The sequence below is a fragment of the Ctenocephalides felis genome, unplaced genomic scaffold (assembly GCF_003426905.1).
Source record: "Ctenocephalides felis isolate EL2017-DRISC unplaced genomic scaffold, ASM342690v1 CF-g0.4_SCAFFOLD_01492, whole genome shotgun sequence".
NCBI classification, from domain to species: domain Eukaryota; kingdom Metazoa; phylum Arthropoda; class Insecta; order Siphonaptera; family Pulicidae; genus Ctenocephalides; species Ctenocephalides felis.
This window is the reverse complement of record NW_020537646.1, coordinates 23,250,421-23,270,483: the sequence shown is the minus strand read 5'-3', so window position 1 is coordinate 23,270,483 and position 20,063 is coordinate 23,250,421. Positions and strand designations below refer to the sequence as shown.

The following is a 20,063-nucleotide window of genomic DNA, read 5'->3' as shown; positions in this document are numbered from 1 at the left end:
ATTAATAATTTTTTCCAAAAAAAGAATCGCAGATTTTAATCTGTAATATATTGAACATTTTACGACTTTCATACAGCACTTTCATTCATCTTACCAATAAATTAGCTGCATTTTTTACAGTCACTTATATGCACACATAATTTATATAAAATTATATACAATCACAATCAGTTGATTTAACTCGATAGTATATTGTTTTACGGAGACATTTATTATTTGTTAACGAACAGCATTTCCTCGAATAATGTATCTTTCGGCAGCAGAACTTTCACGGTGATTTCTTCAACATATGACGCACAGTAAAGGCAATTTTACACTGAAAATATGAGACGAATATATCTCATAAATCGTGGCTACCGTGAAATTAGGGAAATTAATTAGTTGATAATTGAATATTGCAGTTATAAATCACAGGAAAAATTAATTACTCGTATTAATTAAAGTAATTTGAAAAGTGACATTTTGAATGATGCTTTTAGTTGACTTTATTGATTTATCAATTGGAAAGCGGATTAGTAAGTTTATCAGATTGAGATTAAAATTTTTATATTTTTCATTAATATTTCTGTCTTATGTAATTAGTAGGAAGAATATAGAGTAGCGTGTAATTAAGTGTGAATAACTAGTAACAGGCATTTTTCAATAGGATTTTAACCGATAAATATTTTTTGTTTAAATAAGTCAATTCTCTTAAAATAAGTAAAAATAAAATTATCAGAAGCATTATTATTAACTTCCCGTAGGGTAAGTTTTATTGTAATCGCAAAAAATCGAAAATGAAAATTTTTATATATATCTGTACGTTTCAAAGGTTTTTGAATATTTTGGCATAAAAAATGAATATATGTGTGTGTATGTGTGTATTCGATTCATATTGATAAGAAGACGTGCTGATTAGTTTTTGGCGAAGGCAGGTCTAGCCGTTACGAAGATACGGGGCTAAAAGTGCCAAAAAACGGTAACTCAGTTTTTAAGAGAAAGTCCGTTTTTAATAATTCAAAAAACATTTTACTTGTATTAACAAGTTGAAGAACTAAATAAATTTTTGGGAAGGCAGGTCCAGCGGTTATGGACTCTCAATAAAAATAAGTTAAAAGAATGGCATTTGACGCCCAAAAAAGTTTATTGGACATATGTACATCAAATTATCAGATATTTTATAGAGTGTATTCACATTTTTTGTGAATTTTTTTGAGTTCGGTACCAAGATTTTTAATTACGTTACGGGAAGTTCCAGCAATTTCTCTTAAGGCACGATGCCATACACCCTATTAGTTTATTGGTTGTTACGACTTGCTTCTTCAGATATTACAACTAGTCTCAAACGGGGTAAGATGTAACATCACACTTTTTCTAAAAATTAATTAAAATTGGGAAATATTGACTTGATTCGGTAGAGGAGTAATTACAGAAACTATCCATCGTAGAAAGTGGATCTCATGATATTTTAATTTAAAAAATCTGTTACAAGCCTCTATTGGTAAAAATGTATTTTCATATTTATTAATGCATTGTTAATTTTGAGTTAAGTTTTTTTAAAAAAGTTTAAAATTCATTATTATTGAACATAAATGCAAATGAATACTGTTATGTACTTCCTAAAACAAATATGAACCAATAGTCTTCAAGTTATCTTTCGTTTGCGATCAAACAATGTCATGTTCCATTTATGATTGCGCATGTTTTTACGAACATATATTATTTTTAATGATTTGCAAACAAACAAACATACAAACAATACTGTTTTTATATCTGTTAAACAATGAAAACAAAATTAAAATAAAAAGTTACTCAATTATATGATGTTGTAAATTTTTTTAATTCTTGTAAATCTGCATCTTCAACACATCACCGAGTTATTCTTTCCAATTGGTTTCGTTCCGAAATCGTTGTCAAATTTTTTGCAATTGCATGACATCTCTTTATATAACATATGCAAATGTCTCGTGTTAAATAAAGAAATCAAGCCTCATTATTTACTATTTATCATCAATATTTGATTGGGAAATCATTAGATTATCGATAATGAATCTGCACAGCATGTCTGTCGATCCCAGAAATATCAATATCATGGTTATAGACTAATGTTAATTTGCTGCATTGTAAATAAAATTTATTTATTATTAATTACTTCAATTCAACAAAGTATAAAGTTTTTATCTAATTAAATGCTTTTGTCAAAAATGTCGCAGCTAATTTGAAACGCAATTGCAATATGATGGATGACTTCATTTGAAATTGAGATATGATATAGAAAAATCATTTATATATATATATATATATATATATATATATATATATATATAGATATATATATATATAAATTAGGGTGGTCCTCAATATGGACATATTTGAATTTCCTTGTTCCCAAGTGCTCAAATGGTTCCAAATTGATAAAAAACAATTCTCTGAAAGTTTTAGCTCTTAATATTGTCTTTTAGATAGAGCGCAATTCAATCAAAGTTTTGTATGGAAATAGCATGAAAAAATTTTCAAAAATTTTGCTTAGAATTTTCACTTTTAATTCATTTTTCGCTAAGCTATACTTAAAAATTTTTTTTAATTTTCAATTTTTTTCTATGCTATTTTCATACAAGTTTGATTGAATTGCGCACTTTCTAAAAGTTATAATTATATATTGCATATCACCGATGAAACATCCTTAAAGGAATATATCATTGTGCCAGTATTTCATTCCAACTTTTATACTTTTATTTTTATAGCAATATATTTTTATTTGTCCTGCATCGGTTTCAACAAAAATAAATTATAACAGAAAAATATTTTTAAATGAACAATATTGAATACTGTCCATAAAGGACCTTAGTTTTAATATCTTTTCAGAGATAATTATTAAAATTAATAAGTACTCAATAATTATTATGTCATAAGAAATTGAACTTCTTGAAAAGTTTCTCAAGTTATACAAAATCGATACGGTTATATTAGACATAACATCCTCTTTTTATAAATCTTAATTTTCATTAATTATCTTATGTTTATAACATTGCTCTTGAATTTTTCTATTATATCCAAATAATTCATGATTTTTTTAAAAAACTTTACTTAAAAAAAAAAAATTCATTATTGTGAAGAAATGATTTTACAAAAGTGCGAAAAGTTTGCTTTTTTTCCTTGCATATACATTTTATGTTTTTTATAGTTATATTATGAACTTGAAATGAAATTAATTTATTTTATAGAATTCTAGGAGTTTGGTATATATTTTAAAGGTCAGTGACCAAAAACTATTACTCGCTAATTAATTCAGTTATATCAAATACTTCTCTGAAATATTTATTAACTTATCTCTGAGATTCGAAATGTTATCATATCTAAAAAATTAACTATAAAAATATATATTTTTGCTTTTACCTGTAAAAAAAGGCAAGGCTATGTATAAACATTCAACATTCTAATTTGCACTATGTTTAAACACTTTATTTTAATCTATAATTCGCCTAATTTCTGTCCTTCATCTATTTGAATAGATTAAATCATCCAGAATGTTAATATTCCAAATATTATTAAATTAGCGTCTCATCTCGATCGATTTTCTAAAGAAGTATGCTAAGGGTCACGCGTTCAGAAATAATACATGAGGGTCGAGGTCAAAATCGTCAAATTAAAACGTTCACTTATATAATAGTTTATTTTGTATTTAATTTGTGGCGATCAGGAAATTATAATCACCAATTTCAACATTCGCACATAAATCAATTTTGAAGTTGATGCATGTCCGCACTTTTCATGTTAATAGAAATAGAAATTGTAGGCAAATATTAAATAGACATATTCAGTAGAATCAATTTGTTTTATTGTTAGTACATGCACGATAATATTTTTTATCGTTTTATCAGCGAATTTAAATTGTATGTACAGTAATTATAGATCGATGTGAGATAAATAACTAACAAGATGGTACATAAAATATGTTTCGTTATGAGAACAAGAATGCAATACCGCATTTAACTTCATAACTGATTTACTTAAATTTTCAGTGTGTAGAAACATCTTGTGTTTCGGGTTTTTCTAAAAGCAATATTTGTTCTGGATTGTCCCGGGTATTTGCTCTTACCTGATAATAAAATTACAACTCCCTATCAAATATCTGAAAATATTATGTACAACTAGTAGGCTCTTATGAAAAAGGTGGGTTAAAATAGCATCTCAAATTCATAATTTTAAACTTTATTTTCAAGTTTACGAAAATTCACAAAATTTTATAATCAGGTTGATAGCTGAAAAAAGTAACCAAGTTTTTAGTAAGTAATTCTGATTTTGAAAAAAATTTACTCATTTAAAAGAGACGGATTTTTATTACATTCTTAAATACTATTTGGTATTTTAACATCATTAAATTATTAAGCTCTTCAGAAATTCTATATTCCAGCTGTATTTATATATATATATATATATATATATATATATATATATTAGTGATGTGCCAAGTCGAATCAAGTGATTCGAATCATTCGAATCAAGCCTTTAACGACTTGATTCGAATCAGATTTTACTTGATTCGAATCAACTCGTATCAAGCCGCGAAATATTTACTGTGATAAAACATGTGTGAACACAAATTTTCATAAATATAAAAATAATGTTTTAATTTAATTCAATATTATAATAATATAAATAATAATAATAATAAATATAAAAAATAATAATAATAAATATAAAAAATAAATCTTGAATTAAATCATGCGAGTCACCCGGCTTTAATACGCTTAAATGTATCACCCGACTCCAATTTATATGACTTTAAACCGCATTCATTGTCTAACAATACCATCCGAGTTCCTATGACTCAAACCGACTTATCCCGACTTCAAGTCGTTATGAATTGATTCGAGTTCCTATGACTCAAACCAACTCATCCCGATTTCAAGTCGATATGAATTGATTCGAGTTCCTATGACTCAAACCGACTTGAAGTCGATATGAATTGATTCGAGTTCCTATGACTCAAACCGACTTATCCCGACTTCAAGTCGTTATGAATTTATCCGAGTTCATATGGCTCAAACTGAATCATACCGACTTGAGTTCGAAACATGTGTCCGCGTTTCAGCGTATCGACTTATCGAGATGCTGTGCGTATGGGTCTTGAGTGTTTGTTTATTTTTGACTAAGCGCTGAGAGCAAATTTGTTCATGAAATATCAAAAACTCATTTAGATAATAAATACGCGATTTAAATTTTAATTATTATTAAAATAAACTACACAACGAGTTTTATACACATACAAAATTATCATATTTTAATTATGCAAGTAATGGCAAATTCACACAAATGAAATAATATCAATCTTTACAGTAGAGTGAGTAGAGGATTGAATTTTAAATCATTCGTAAGACGTTAGATTCAGCCCCCTGTTTAATTAGATCTAAACAATCAATAATATACACATGCATTCTTTCAACGTAAGATTAAGAATATTGTTTTATATGCTTTAGTGATAGAGAAGTGTTTGGTTATATTTTACTGTAAATTCACTTGAAATATTAGTTATATTTGTAGCTAGTTTATTATTATTATATATATATATATATATATATATATATATATAATAATATATAATATAAATGTATTCATCTCTGCACTTTTTGGAACTAATTGCTTACTAAATTAATTATTTCACTTATAAAATTATTAAAATGATATTATTTCTTCTCTTAAATTATATTAGATTGTCAAATATCTCCCTTCCGCCTTTTTGTATTATAAACATATATAGCATATATATGTAGCAAAAAAGCGGAGGGAGATATTTGACAACCTAATAATTGCTCATATATGAACTTGATTCGAATTGATTCGAATCATGATTCGAATCAGGTTTTTTTCTGATTCGAATCACTCGAATCAGGAAATTTTCGAGTCGGCAAATCACTAATATATATATATATATATATGTATACTGTATGTATATGTATACTAGATGACCCGACAGACGTTGTCCTGTACCTACGTCTACATTTTAAGTTCCAAATTTTTTAATATCCCTATCCTATACTTTTTAATATTCTATTTAATGTCCTTCCATTTATGGTCTTAGTTGATCAATATAAGAAATTCAGACAAAATGAATATATAATATTTATCTATGGTAAAGAACAATATCACCTTTGTTATTTCCAACCAATATAATTTGCTTCAATAAGTTATTTGATTTGATTGCTTCAATAAGTTATATAATAATTTTTATAATCGCGTACCCTATATTAGTTGTTTTTTTGGCAATTGCAATTTCTAAATTACCTTTTTCTTACTAATAATTTAATAAACATTATTTTACTTTAGTTAAAATCTTGGGTGAATTAATTTGGAAAACCTAGTTCATATGGCACTGTTCAATCTAAGATCATGAACTTGCTAAATATCCAATGCCAATAAAATGAATTTTTGACACATGAAACAAAATTCTAAATATTTTTTTATTAAGTAGAAATATTCTTTTGTATTTAAATAATTTAGTAAAGTAAAGCAAAATACAACATGAATAAAAAATGTAATACGCAATTTTGGACGTATTGTGTTATTTATTAAACTAAATTATAATTTTTTTAGTGTCGAACATATATTGTATCTTATATTGTTTTAATTTCTGGCACATCTCAGCTGGATTTTGGCAATAGTATTGTAGATATTACATTTTTCTTATTTATAATCATGTATATGGATATTATATACTAATATAGTATTGTCTAGGCTACCTTAAACTAAATTCAAATTTCAAGTGAATAGTTATTTTTGGCAGATGACAGTTCTCATGTGCCGAAATGTTTTCAATGTTAAACAATGATATGTTGTTTTTGCAATTTTTTCCATTTATTTCTACAGTATTACTATAGTTTTATAATTTCCTATATCTTAAAAATTTCCCTCGACAAACTCTAAAAATCTTATCTAAAAATTTATTAAAGTCCGCATAACTATTTAGGAGGAGTATCAATTTATACATCATTACAGAAGAATTTTATATATCAGATATAAGATATATATATTATAAATTATGCTTTGTAAACTAATGAATGCGTGTGTATTTCTAAATTTAAAAAATGTAAATTCTACTTCTACTATATATTAATTTATTGCATATTATGACCTACTAATAGCTGTTCATATATCCAAACATTTATTCATCATTGCGCCATGTGCTTATGATAATACTGAATCTCCAATAATAAAAATATTAAGAGTAGTAAGTTATTGTTCACGTGGGATCGTGACTCCCCTTGTCAACTGTTAAATCCACATTATCGTGATCATTTTCTTAAGATAAATACCAGGAACGTCTCAGAGAGGAAGGAAAGCCTTGAACATAGGATGGCTATAGATTCCCTCTGAAGAGGTGTGACTACTAGTTTATTATTACAGTCTTTATCAAAGACAATAAAATACGTGTGTCATGGCGGTAATAATGATAATGAGTTTAAATAGAAATTATAGAGATTTATTTGATACTGAACTTCAAGATCCCAAGTTGAATTTCTGTAGTCAGTTCCATAGACATAAGCTTTACCAATAGCTAAATTAATTGAATATCATCATAATTGAAAATTAACTGTTAGCTCTAACTAGTTTATTAAATTTCAATTAACTTAATTATCACAAACTGTTTCAAACTATTTCTAATTTAATTGTATTAGTGTTTTTTCCTGGACGGTAGTAGATTTTGAATCAAAACTCGCGGAGACCCGCACAATAAATCGATAGCACTACTTTTGTATGTACCATTATAATCGAAACCATTTTAAATTCAAAATAATATTATTATTCTACTTTATATAAGAGGTTGGGACAAACGTCGAAGCAGATCTTTACTACTTGAGATCATCATTTGTAATAATTGCACAATAAAACCAACAGCAAATACGTTCTATATGCAGGTAGAGCACATAACGCATTGCGAAAATATTATTTCGTCACAGCACCACTTGAATTTGGTATCTCGAGATATCTTCCACAGGGTTATCGAGAAAATATTAAAGTATCTACATAATATTTTTAACTTCCCATAGGGTAAGTTATTGTAATGGGCCGAAAATCGGAATTGAAATTTTTACATTTCTCGACGTTTTGAAGGTTTCTGAACGTTTTGCATACCTCAGAAAAAATGGATGTGTGTGTGTGTGTGTTGTGTGTGTATGTGTGTGTGTGTGTATGTATGTATGGATACAATTTTCCAGTCCCGTTTTTAGGGCGCACGGATCAACCGATTTGAATGGTTCAAAAAACATTCGATTCCTATTGATAGGGAAAAGAGCTGATTAATTTTTGGCAAAGGCAGGTCCAGCCGCCGTTTGGAGATACGGAGCAAAGAGTGCAGAAAATAGAAATCGAATTTTTGAGAGAACGGAGTATCCGATTTGAATCATCTAAAAATCATTCAATTAGTAATGATTGGGAGAAGTGATGATTAGTTTTTAGCAAAGGCAGGTTGAGCCATTTCGAAGATACAGAGCTAAATGTGCAAAAAATTGCAGTTTGTGAGAGAAATAAGCATCCGAATTGAATGATTCAAAAAACTTTCTGCTTGTGTTGACAAAACAATTTTTTTTGGAAAGAATGTTTTTTTAAAAAAAAAATTTTGTATATCGAAAATAATTCAGATTTTAATTTTAGTTCTGGTTAAGTTTTAAAGCTCACTTATATAGTTTAAATAAATAATTTTGACTTTGTTATTCAGTTTATATAATTCTTATAAAGTTTAAACAATGGTACAGTATTTATAATAATCTATTTGAAAACATTTAATTTTCCTCGAACATTTCGTTACGGTACGGGAAGTTCCAGCAATTTGCCTAGAGACACGATGCAATACACCACTAGTTAAATATTTATATCAAAATACAAACACGTAATGTTATTAGTTAAACTAAACCACATATTGTGTTGTATTATAAGATCCCTGAAAGATAATCAAGATAATTAATAAATAATCAACAATACCTTCTACACATTGATGGTTTAGGTATGCAACTTTTATGAATAAAATTCCACAATTCTGAAATTTGCACGGTAAAAAATTCATCGATTTTTAGTTGAACTCGTTAAAAATTCCTTTATGATGTTGTAGACTTTACTCTACAAAATCTTTATCCATTTCATCTCTTGTGCATATTATATAAATCACTTTTAAAAAAGTCGATAAATTTCAAGTACATATAAATCTATAAAAATTTAAATATTGCTCATGAAATCTAGGCTTGGATGGAGATTGATTAGATTTTATAATGGAGAATTAATGACTAATATTATGTTTATTTTTTGTCTGTTTACCTGCAGCATTTTATAGTTATGAACCGAATTTTTAATCTACTACTAAATATTCTATAAATAAATTTATTTGGTCACCTTTTATGAATAAAATAGAAAAAAATCACTTATTATTATCAAGGTAAAAGGTGAATTCTTTCTTTTTAAAATACTCAAATAAGTCTTTAGTTGTATAAATAAAAATTATAGCTCTTTGCAAATATAGCCTATGTTTTTTCTCAAGAATCTTTCCAAAGAAACCAAAGCTCCGAAGTGAATTCTAATAGCTTTTTCTCCATATATTAAATATCAACTTACAAGAATACCATGTTTACTATTTTGAGAATTTCATGAATCTCCGCATGGTTATAGAGTTAATAAAAAACGCAATACCTTAAAATATTATAGGCTTTCATATATATAGGCGAAATTGTGTGTCAAAATTTTGTACAACTGTGCCCAACAGAACATTGTTTCTTTAATTTCATGTATATTTCTATTCTATAATAATTTATTTGTGTTGTTTTTATTTTAGGATTTCATCATCTTGACTGCGATATTACTAAATATTTCGTCTTGTGTTGCTCATTATCAATCGGGGCTTCTTCACACATCAGTCATAGCAAGTGGTCATTTCAACAATAGACCTCACAGGCTGGGTTCACCCGTACACCTTGGTTGAAAGAAGATTGGCTCACCAACGGCGATCAGTAAAAGCCAAATACAGCCAAGGATACATCATGTTAACCAGCTAAATCTTTGCAAGGTTATCCTAGATTGCATTCGCCAGATCTTTCGTTGGAAGATCGGGTTATAAGCAAATTGTTAGGTCAGTCATAAAATAATATTAAATATGATTTGAATTGAAAGTGTATGAATACTTGTTAATTATTCGTTGGTATAGGGACGCACGTAGCGATTCTTCGCCATAAGAACGTCTTTGGCCACACGGATATTTATACCACCCACAAATGCTAAGAGAATGGGATATGGGCCTAATGAAATAGAAAATACCGATTACGAAGTTTGGCGTAAGTACAAAAACAATTATGCAATAAAATGTAGAGACATGTTTATTTCGTGTATTATACAAGATTCCAATTTGATTACTACAGGAGAATACGATCCATTTCTCCTGACTGGTTTTGAAGCTTTGGCGCAGTACAAGATTAACAGCAAAAGGAGAACTATTTTTGGAGAAATTCCTCACGACCGACAATTGCGTTGGTTAAACTTTTTACGAAAATGTAACAGATTAGCAGGTCATATAAGAGCGAGTGAAAGACCTTGATCTGATTCCCTTACTACAGAATATAAAATTAAGGTATACCGTAAGTTCCTTTCCTTTTTAATATGAAATACTTACTTAAGATGTCTCGCGAAGCCTTTTAAATTGTCTACAAATAACTCTTAATATCTCGCTAAAAATTGGCTTTAAATTTGAAAAAGAGCTTCTTAAAAATTAAGCCTTTTCAAGTCTTTTGGCTTTGTTGCAACAAATAAATTACAATAAGCATTAATGATGTAACTAAGTACGTTTTCTATGCACACTTCTATCTAAATTACGTTTTAGTCTCCTGTGCCATCTTTAGAAATAAATCCTTTACATGTAACATAATTTACTTACAGGTATCTCTAAAGAGTTACAATTCATGTAGTTGAGATGCACCTGTGAGAAACTAATTATCATATCTCATCATATTTAAAGTTCAAAAAAAATCGGATAGATCCAAAACAGATGGCTAATTAACCTAATATTTTTTCACACGTGCCAAATACAGCTCGAAGTATGGAGACAAAAAAAAATTTTGGTACGCCCTATAATTTTTGATTATAGAAGTCCATATAAAGACAATCTTGCATATAAATCTGTTTTTGACCTTTATTTAATTTTACATTATGTAAATCGCTCAGATTAAAAAATCTCATGACACATGACTTGCAAGAACAAAATAATTGTAATTATATTTATATGAAGTATTAATGAGCCTGTTGAAATTCTGATGACACTGCAAAATGATATTAAAATGCATTTTAACCAGTATTTCTTTTTAGATTGAGTAAGATACTTCTATATAATTAGGATAAATGTAAAAAGTTACCATTAGGCAATTAAAAAATAAATTATTTTTAAGAATCTTTATTTTTTTAGATAAATTATTTAAATTTTTTTAACAAAGAAATGTTTATAAACTTTCATTTTATTAGAGAATTGATATATTTATAAAAATATAATTTCAGGCACGTCAATATGACAATTTTTAATTGATTTTCTACTATTTTAGAAATATCTTATATTAACAGTCTGAAAATATGTTTTCTGAACTTATATACTGGCATCACAGCTTATAAACTAATACGATATCAATTATGCCTAGAACTGATAAAATAATACATTTATTACAGTGCTGTGTTTTCAAAACATAATTTCGATACATGATTTAACAACACAAATACTACTCACACTTTTACAAATTTATATCATCAATTTTTTAATTAATGAAATTTTTTAGTTACTCTTTATTTACAGAGTATCATAATACTCCAATTAATGTATACTTTGAATCATTTTCATCATATAGACGTTTTATAAACATTAGAGTATTGATTTGGATATCTTAAAGTAAATATGATTGCGAGTGGTATTTTGGTCCCTTCAAAGATCTTAATGATAACTTAGCTTCAACAAGAGTATTATACTTTTGAGTAATATATATTTAATTGTATTAAATAAAATATCATCAGTAAAATATATGAAAACCATAAATATGATATTTTTAACAAAATAAATATACAATTTAAACACGTAACTTAATTATGATATGAGAAAAAAATTGGTCATTTTATATAAAGTGGTGCTTGCAATAAGAGCGTAGCTAGAGAAAGTCCATAAATAATATAATTATTCAACTGCACTTTTGAAGATGAATTACAAAGATCACCTTGACAAAAACACATATATACCTTTTTATAATTCCAAACCGTGTAAGCACACCTATCTTCTCCATCATCGGGTCCTCGTTGCAGACACATTCTTTGGGTTGCTTTGCCATATTCTGTAAAAAAAAGTAATGCAGATTATTTATACTTACAAAAGACTTCAAAATCTTGCAAGTTTAATAATCAATACAAATATTATATGAGCCAACCAAGTTTACATTATATGAGTAAATTGGTTTTAACCTGATAGAACTTTAAAAACACCTTGTTTTATTAATTACTTTACATTATTATTAAAAATACTCAAACTCGGGCATGATTGAGATAGTCATTTACCATCATCTTTGAAGCTGTTTCCACCTTCAAGAATTTTTCCACACCACCCGGAGGCACAAGGCACTGCTTCTACACCCTTTTCATCTTCGACTTGAGTGGCATTAAATGTAAAAGGATCTCTACAAGAGCCTAAATCTCCCCTGGATCGACATCGAAAGCAACGTTTAATAAGAGCTGAAAATAAATTATAAAATAATTCATATATGAAATCAAATACAAAGGATCAATTATTATAAAATATAAATCAACAAAGGAACAATAGAATTTTGGGGAAGTAAAAATTTGTTAGAAGATGTGCATTTGGTTTTGGACTTTTGAATATGTATAAAACAAATTATAAATGCTTGAGAAACAAAAATTTTAGCATTTATATTTAAGCATTATAAAACATAAATCAATAAAAAATAATAGAAGCTTGGGGAAATTGAAATGTGTTAGAAGAAGTGCATTTGGTTTTGTACTTCTAAATATGTATAAAACAAATTATAAATGCTTGAGAAACAAAATTTAAGCATTATAAAACATAAATAAATAAAAGAATAATAGAAGCTTGTGGAAATTGAAATGTGTTAGAAGAAGTGCATTTGGTTGTGGACTTTTATATATGTATAAAACAAGTTATGAATGCTTGAGAAAAAAAATTTAAACAATGAAATAGCTTTAAATATTTTTTTCTTTGCAATAATGCAAGTGAAAAAATGTCTGTAATAAATTAAAAAAATTGAATATTTAAGTAAATAAATGATTTATCAAAGAGTTTTATTTAAGAATAAATTATTATTGAATGAAACTCATATATATATATGAGTATGAGATCCTCAAATATTTGATTTAAAAAAAAGCTAAATTTAACAAAATTAGTAGCTTATTCATATTGTGATTGCTAGTGGGCATTTATAAATAATTAAATAAAGAAATAAATATATTAGTTCAAGAAACACACTTGAATTTGATGTTCTTAAAGCTGTAATGTTGTATTATTTTTTAAACTAAAGTTTTGACAGTTTTGTAAGTGTATGTAATAACTTTTTTATTCTGAAATATATAAGAATAAAGATAAATATGACGCTTTAAAGAATACTTTTACATAATAAAAAATCCTGGAATTTCGTATAATTTGTCATTCATTATTTTAACAAAGAACAAATGATTCATAACATCAAAATGTCACGGAGATTTCGTCTGGCATAAGCTACAAACCTGAACTTTCATAAACTTTTAAATTCCAATTCTAATTAAATAATAATTAATAAATTATACAACTGCACTTATTTTTATAATATTTATTGTTTAAACACCGAATACCCATTAAAAATTCTCTGAATGTAATTCATTTAACATCGTCTCTATCATAATTCTCTATAATGTATAAAAATATTTTAATTACCTTCCGAATATGCGAAAGCACAAATAAAAATTCCTATTGATATAAATATATTATTTATATGCATTTTATAATATAATTTGTGTATATTTTTTTATACCAGCTGTTAAGTCTTAAAGAAAGAAAGCACAGCACAACATATAAGAATGCGAAGCGCATGACATTTGACGTATGACGGAAAGGTGCGCTTCTTGAATTGTGCAAGTGTTTATGTTTATTTATTTTCATTTCTTTAATTTTTGTGTATATTTCGTTTAAATCAAAACGGGTGGATAGGTACATAAATTGAATCTGTAATTTTATATTGGCACAAAAATATATAAAAAAACAAATTATTAATTTTTTTCATTATTAAATCGTTCATGTGAAAGATAAATTCGAGGATTCATATAAAGATTCAATAATACAAAATTACAGAGTGCTTTTATATACACCACTGTTCAAAAACTATCCAAAAATTTATATTTAATAAAGTGTAAGATCCAACGAGACAATTAATTCAATATTTGAAATTATACATCTGAATATTCTTATTTGATTCTCATTTGATTCTTATTTGATGTAACAATCATTGTCATGTACAAAAGTGAAATGAATTTTATATATTTTAAACATAAGCAAAATTTTTAACAAAACCTAACAAATAATTATGAAGTAGTGTAAGCGCCACTTCTCATTTTCTACTCTTTTTTATCTATGAGTTTAATAAACATGGTTTTAAGATTCCGTATTCTAAATTCGCGCTTAATCTCAGTTGGTAGCACTTTATCCATTCGCTCCGAGCGTGACTGCAGCGCCGTAATAAATATAAACTGATTGGGGCTATCAGTGTGTGTTTTTCATGGGTTTTACATGTTTGTTAAAGAAAAAAGATATTAAATAATTGTTATAAATAATAATAAACAAGATACAGTAATAATGTGAACGCTGAATGTTTATTGAAATTATTAAATTTACTTCAACGTACTTAAAACATAGTTAAGTATAATCATTAATTAAATAAAGAAATGCAGTAAATAATTTTAAGGTTAAGTGCCTCAAAGCTTATGTCATAATCTCGGAATAGTTCTTAATAAAAATAATATAATAATGATAAATAATATTTTATCAATAGAATAAGTAAATAATAAATTAATTTACTCATTTTTTGGTCAAACTAAAGACTTAGACACTATTATAAAGACATAATTTAGACATTATTATAAAGACAATACCCATCAAATAAAATTGCAGGAAAAAAAAACTACATTAACTTTTCGAGACTTGTAAATTGAAGGAAATATTGTTGACAAGTAGGTAGGACTCAATACCTCGACCGATTCACTGCAAATGCGATCATAGGGCTTGGGAACCCACGGTGATCCATCAACACTACAAATATATATTTCGCATTATTTCAGCATTGTATTAATTAAACTGTTTGCAAAATAAACATTTTTTCGCTATGTGATAACTTTTATTTTTCTTTTAATCATAAAATTACAATTATTATATAATAAAATGTAATTAATATATAAATAATAGTTATACATAATCAATATACAATATATAAATATGTATTTTTCATTATTTCAGGCTTGTATTAATTACATTGTTTTACAAAACATTTTTTAGTAAGCATTAAATTTTGATAATACAACAATTTATTGACTTATAATTTTTCTTTTTGCTAAACATAACAATTTTACAACTATTCATAATACTCCAAATTGTATTTTTATAACAATAAGGTTATGATACTTACTTTATTCTTCTAACCGCTGCGATCCACTTTTCCCGTTGATTTTCTTTCACACTTAGCTGTACAAAAATGTTATAGAATTTGCAGTCACTTTTTCTGCTGGTATTTCTACAACCCACTACACAACAGATATGGTGGCTCATTTTAAATTATCTTATTAAATTTGAGTAAATAAATATTTTATGTGTTTTTGTTTAAAATTTGTTTATAATAGCCCTTCTAGTGCTTCAAGTTAGCCACTACGAACGCTTCGGTCGATTGACTTCTTCCATGCCTTCGCACATAGCCAATAGTTAAGACAAGATGTATGTATAGATATTATACTCTGTTTTCTATGGTTATTTTATCACAACTTGCTAACTTCAAATAACAATACCAATATCAGTTAAATTAATAATTTAAATTGCTTAAAAACTGATGACATAAAGAATTAAACAATATTTATATTTAGAATCAGGAATGCTGTGCTAGCTAACAGGTGTAAGCTCATAAGAAAGAAAAAAAAATGTAATCTTTCAATTCAATTCAATTTTAATAGTATATTTGATCAATTTTTTTACAACAATAAATATAAAAGCTGTTTGAACTAACAACACTTTCTTACTTCGCCAACTTCAATTTTGGAATAAAGTATCTTTACTTTTTTACCCGTATGAGAAGACATTATTTAGTATATATACAATGACAAATATTAAGATATTATATTTTTAACTTCTCGTAGGGAAAAAAATTGAAATCGAATATGAAAATTTTTATATATCTTTATCTTTACGTCTCATAGGTTTCTGAACCTTGTGGCATGTGTGTGTATATGTGTGTGTGCGGATACAAATTTTCGTCGACTACTTAAAGAACACGGTTTATCCGATTGGAATTATTCAAAAAAACAATCGATTCTATTAATAAGGAGACGTGCTGATTAGTTTTCTGCACAGGCAGGTCTAGCCGTTTCGATGATACGGGGCAAAAAGTGCCAAAAACGGTAACTCAGTTTTTAAGAAAACGGAGGGTCCGATTTTAATAATTCAGAAAATATTTTACTTGTAGATGAACGACTGAATAAATTTTTGAGGAGGCAGGTCTAGCCAGTCGGTGATCTAGTATTAAAAAAAGTAAAAATAAATGCCATTTTGAGGTCAAAAATGATCATTAGGCATGCGCACATGAAATTATCAAATATTTTATGGAGATTTTAATAATGCGCGTATCATTTTGTTTACATTCTATGGGTTTCGTAACATCGATATTGCGTCTCTATGCTGCAAAAGCAGTGCGATTGCTTTGAAGAAAAGTTCAAAATTTAAAAAATATTTCAAAGTAAAAAAAATTCTTTTTATTCCAAAAGTTTTTTTTCAAAGAAGTCATTTTTGTTAATTTAAAATTTCTCAAAAGTCTAATTTTTTCAAAGTCTAAAATAAATTTAATCCTTTTTAAAAATTTAATTTTTGGTACGGAAAGTTCCAACAATTGGCCTCAAGGCACGATGCCATACACCACTAGTTTTATTATTTTATAGTACAATATTATTGATTTCTTCAATTAAAGAAAAGCTATATATTCAAATTGAAATATTTGCAAAAAATACCGGTTGCGAATGATTCATTGTACTGCGCAACCAACCGACTAGATGGAGCACACATTATCGATCCAATAATTCCGTTTTTGCTTTTGACATTAACACAATGTCAGAAAGAAAATTGATAATATAAGGCGATAAGGAACAACAAATAATAAGATGAACTTTAAATTGTTAATGTGTTACAAGATTATAGAGATATAAACTAAACATGCCAAGAGACTTCGTAATGGTTCACTCAGATTTTACTGAGTGTAGTTACTCTATAAATATGTGTTTTTGTCAATTATAAACATTAACATATAATTTCAAAACTATATATTATAAAATCATATAGTTTAGTGATTCATGATTATTTACTGTACGTCTGATGTTGTGCAAATCAAGTGGTTTAATAAATATGTTCGGAATCTATTAAAAAAAGTACACCAATGTTATGATTAAAATTACTTAATCATTTTTATTTTATTTTGATTTGCGCAATACACTTATAAAATGGCACTTGGCCCTGGTTCTGCTTTAAAAACCACTTCTGTTTTGCAACAGCTTTTAGAGGAAATAAATTTTCAAAGAACTAAAGAAATGAGACAACTTCTAAAAGATGGTATTTAATTGTAAATAATCAATCTGAAAATCAATGTAAATGTGTAGCTAATTTATATATTTTCTTCTTTTATAGATTCTGGATTTGTAATTTTGCAAGGCACAACATATTGGACAGATTTATTTGTTCGTCATTTCTTATTCCAAACAGAGCAGCAAAATACCATGATTGTGATGATTTATTATTTTTGTTAGGAAAAAAACATGTTAAAGGCACATCTAGGTGTCATCCTAAATTTGAGGTACATATAGTATATAATATTATAAATTTTTAATAAATTTTTAAAGTTTACTTTTTTATGACTATTATTATAGACCGATGTAGATGTTTTTCGCAAAGATTCTCGAAAACTACCTATTGGTGATCCTGATATGATTTGGGAAGAAACTGTTTATTTAAACTTAGTCATTTCAGTTTGATTATACTTTGACGCTTGCAATTGTACTAGAACATCACCTAAGGAGTTACAAGTTCTGAAAAGACATTCTCAGAAGGTATACGGAACATCAATATTTGTATTTTTACACGAAGTCAGGAGCCATATAAATTTAATACATATTTTACATAGTAGATAAACTACAACTTATAAATTAATAAATATCTCATTACTCTTAGAATTTTTGTATTGTTTATATTATTGAATCTTGAATTTATAACACAATAGTAGAAAATTCCAAATATTGTTTCTTCAAATTTAGTTACTTATCTAACTTAACTTATGTAAGTTATTTATATATTATATGTTACTTTACTATCGCATGAATATGCAGTATGAAATTATATGCTCTATTTGAATGGCTCTACTTATTATAGTAAATAGATTGAAAACATTAAAAAACTGATAATATATAAATAACTCATTAATTTATTTTTGTTTGTAGGTTTATGCCTCACCAAGCAGACGTAAAATGGACACCAAAGGGAAGGTGAAGAAAAGACCTACTACCACACATTTGTTTTATGGTTGATAATTTTGATGAAGTTTTCTGTGATATTCTTGTTCGTGATGGTGAAATGGTCTGTGTAGAATTAGTTGCTAGAGATAGAGATGGTTCTGTACAAGGTGTCATATTTCTTGGTTCAATCAGATATGATGCACTGAAGAAAGTGTATGATGCCAGAGTGAGTCAGATTTTTGCATTATAATTATATCTTATTAGTGGCAGTAATATAATTTATTACATACTATAAAGTATGATTCTATATACTTATAAAGTGATTGTGCCCATGAAAATTTAGATAATTATATCTATGTATATACTTAGTTTTATATGCTATTTTATGAATAGCATTTATAAAATATAGTTTTATCTTTATGATTTCAGCAATCTAGTCTTAGTACCAAAGTAGCGCAGCGTATGACATTTGGGTCTATTTTCGAACTCGGCTACGCAACGTTGTGAATTTGTTCGAATGAAAGGTCCTCAGGGCAAAGGACATGCAGAGATGGCTGTCACAAAACCTCGGGGATCAGGAGTAGAAACACCCACTAGCGAACCCGGATTTTGTATAACTGATGGCTGGGATGAATGGGATGAGAATCCGGAAGAATTTTACAATTATAGACATCAGAGAAGGTGAACATACATTCATTACATCATGCTCAATCATACTTTTATCCCAGAATATGCTTGAATAAAAAACTTGTTAACTACCCGTAGGGCAAGTTATAGTAATCGCAAAAAAATCGAAAATGAAAATTTTTATATATCTTTACGTTTCAGAGGTTTCTGAACATTTTGACATACCTTAGAAAAAATGGATGTATGTGTGTGTGTGTGGTGTGTATGTGTGTGTATGTATGTACGTGTGTGTATGTATGTGCGGATACAAATTTTCGTCGACGATTTGGGAACACGGATCAACCGATTTGAATAATTCAAAAGCATTCGATTCGTATTGATAAGAAGACGTGCTGATTAGTTTTGGCGAAGGCAGGTCCAGCCGTTCCAAGATACGGGGATAAAAAGTGCCGAAAACGGTAACTCAGTTTTTAAGAGAACGAAGCGTCCGATCTTAATAATTCAAAAAACATTTGACTTGTATTGACAAGATGAAGAATTGATCAAATTTTCATGAGAGCTGGTCTAGCGGCTTCGGAGATCTAACGAAAAAAGTAAAAAAAAAAATGCCATTTGGCGGTCAAAAATGATCATTAGACATATGCACATCAAATTATCAGATATTTTATAGAGATTTTAACAATAAGTATAAAATT

The 20,063-nt window shown here is 27.5% G+C and overlaps 2 protein-coding genes across 2 annotated transcripts; one reads left to right on the top strand and one right to left on the bottom strand.

Annotated features, from left to right (window-relative positions):
- Window positions 1-12,102: 12,102 nt before the first annotated feature.
- On the bottom strand, window positions 12,103-17,305 carry LOC113371050. The gene is made up of 3 exons (XM_026611698.1): window positions 17,251-17,305; window positions 12,541-12,714; window positions 12,103-12,320 (listed from the first exon to the last, which is right to left on the bottom strand). Exons 1-3 carry the CDS (start codon window positions 17,303-17,305, stop codon window positions 12,103-12,105), a joined length of 447 nt encoding a protein of 148 aa, XP_026467483.1.
- A 390-nt stretch (window positions 17,306-17,695) lies between these two features.
- Window positions 17,696-19,426, top strand: LOC113369970 (uncharacterized protein KIAA0930 homolog). The gene is given in 10 exon segments (XM_026610604.1): window positions 17,696-17,845; window positions 17,921-18,006; window positions 18,009-18,086; window positions 18,160-18,254; window positions 18,256-18,281; window positions 18,284-18,339; window positions 18,727-18,783; window positions 18,785-18,967; window positions 19,171-19,212; window positions 19,214-19,426. Coding segments are annotated over 10 exon segments (945 nt in total). The 5' UTR covers window positions 17,696-17,736.
- The last annotated feature ends 637 nt before the right edge of the window (window positions 19,427-20,063 follow it).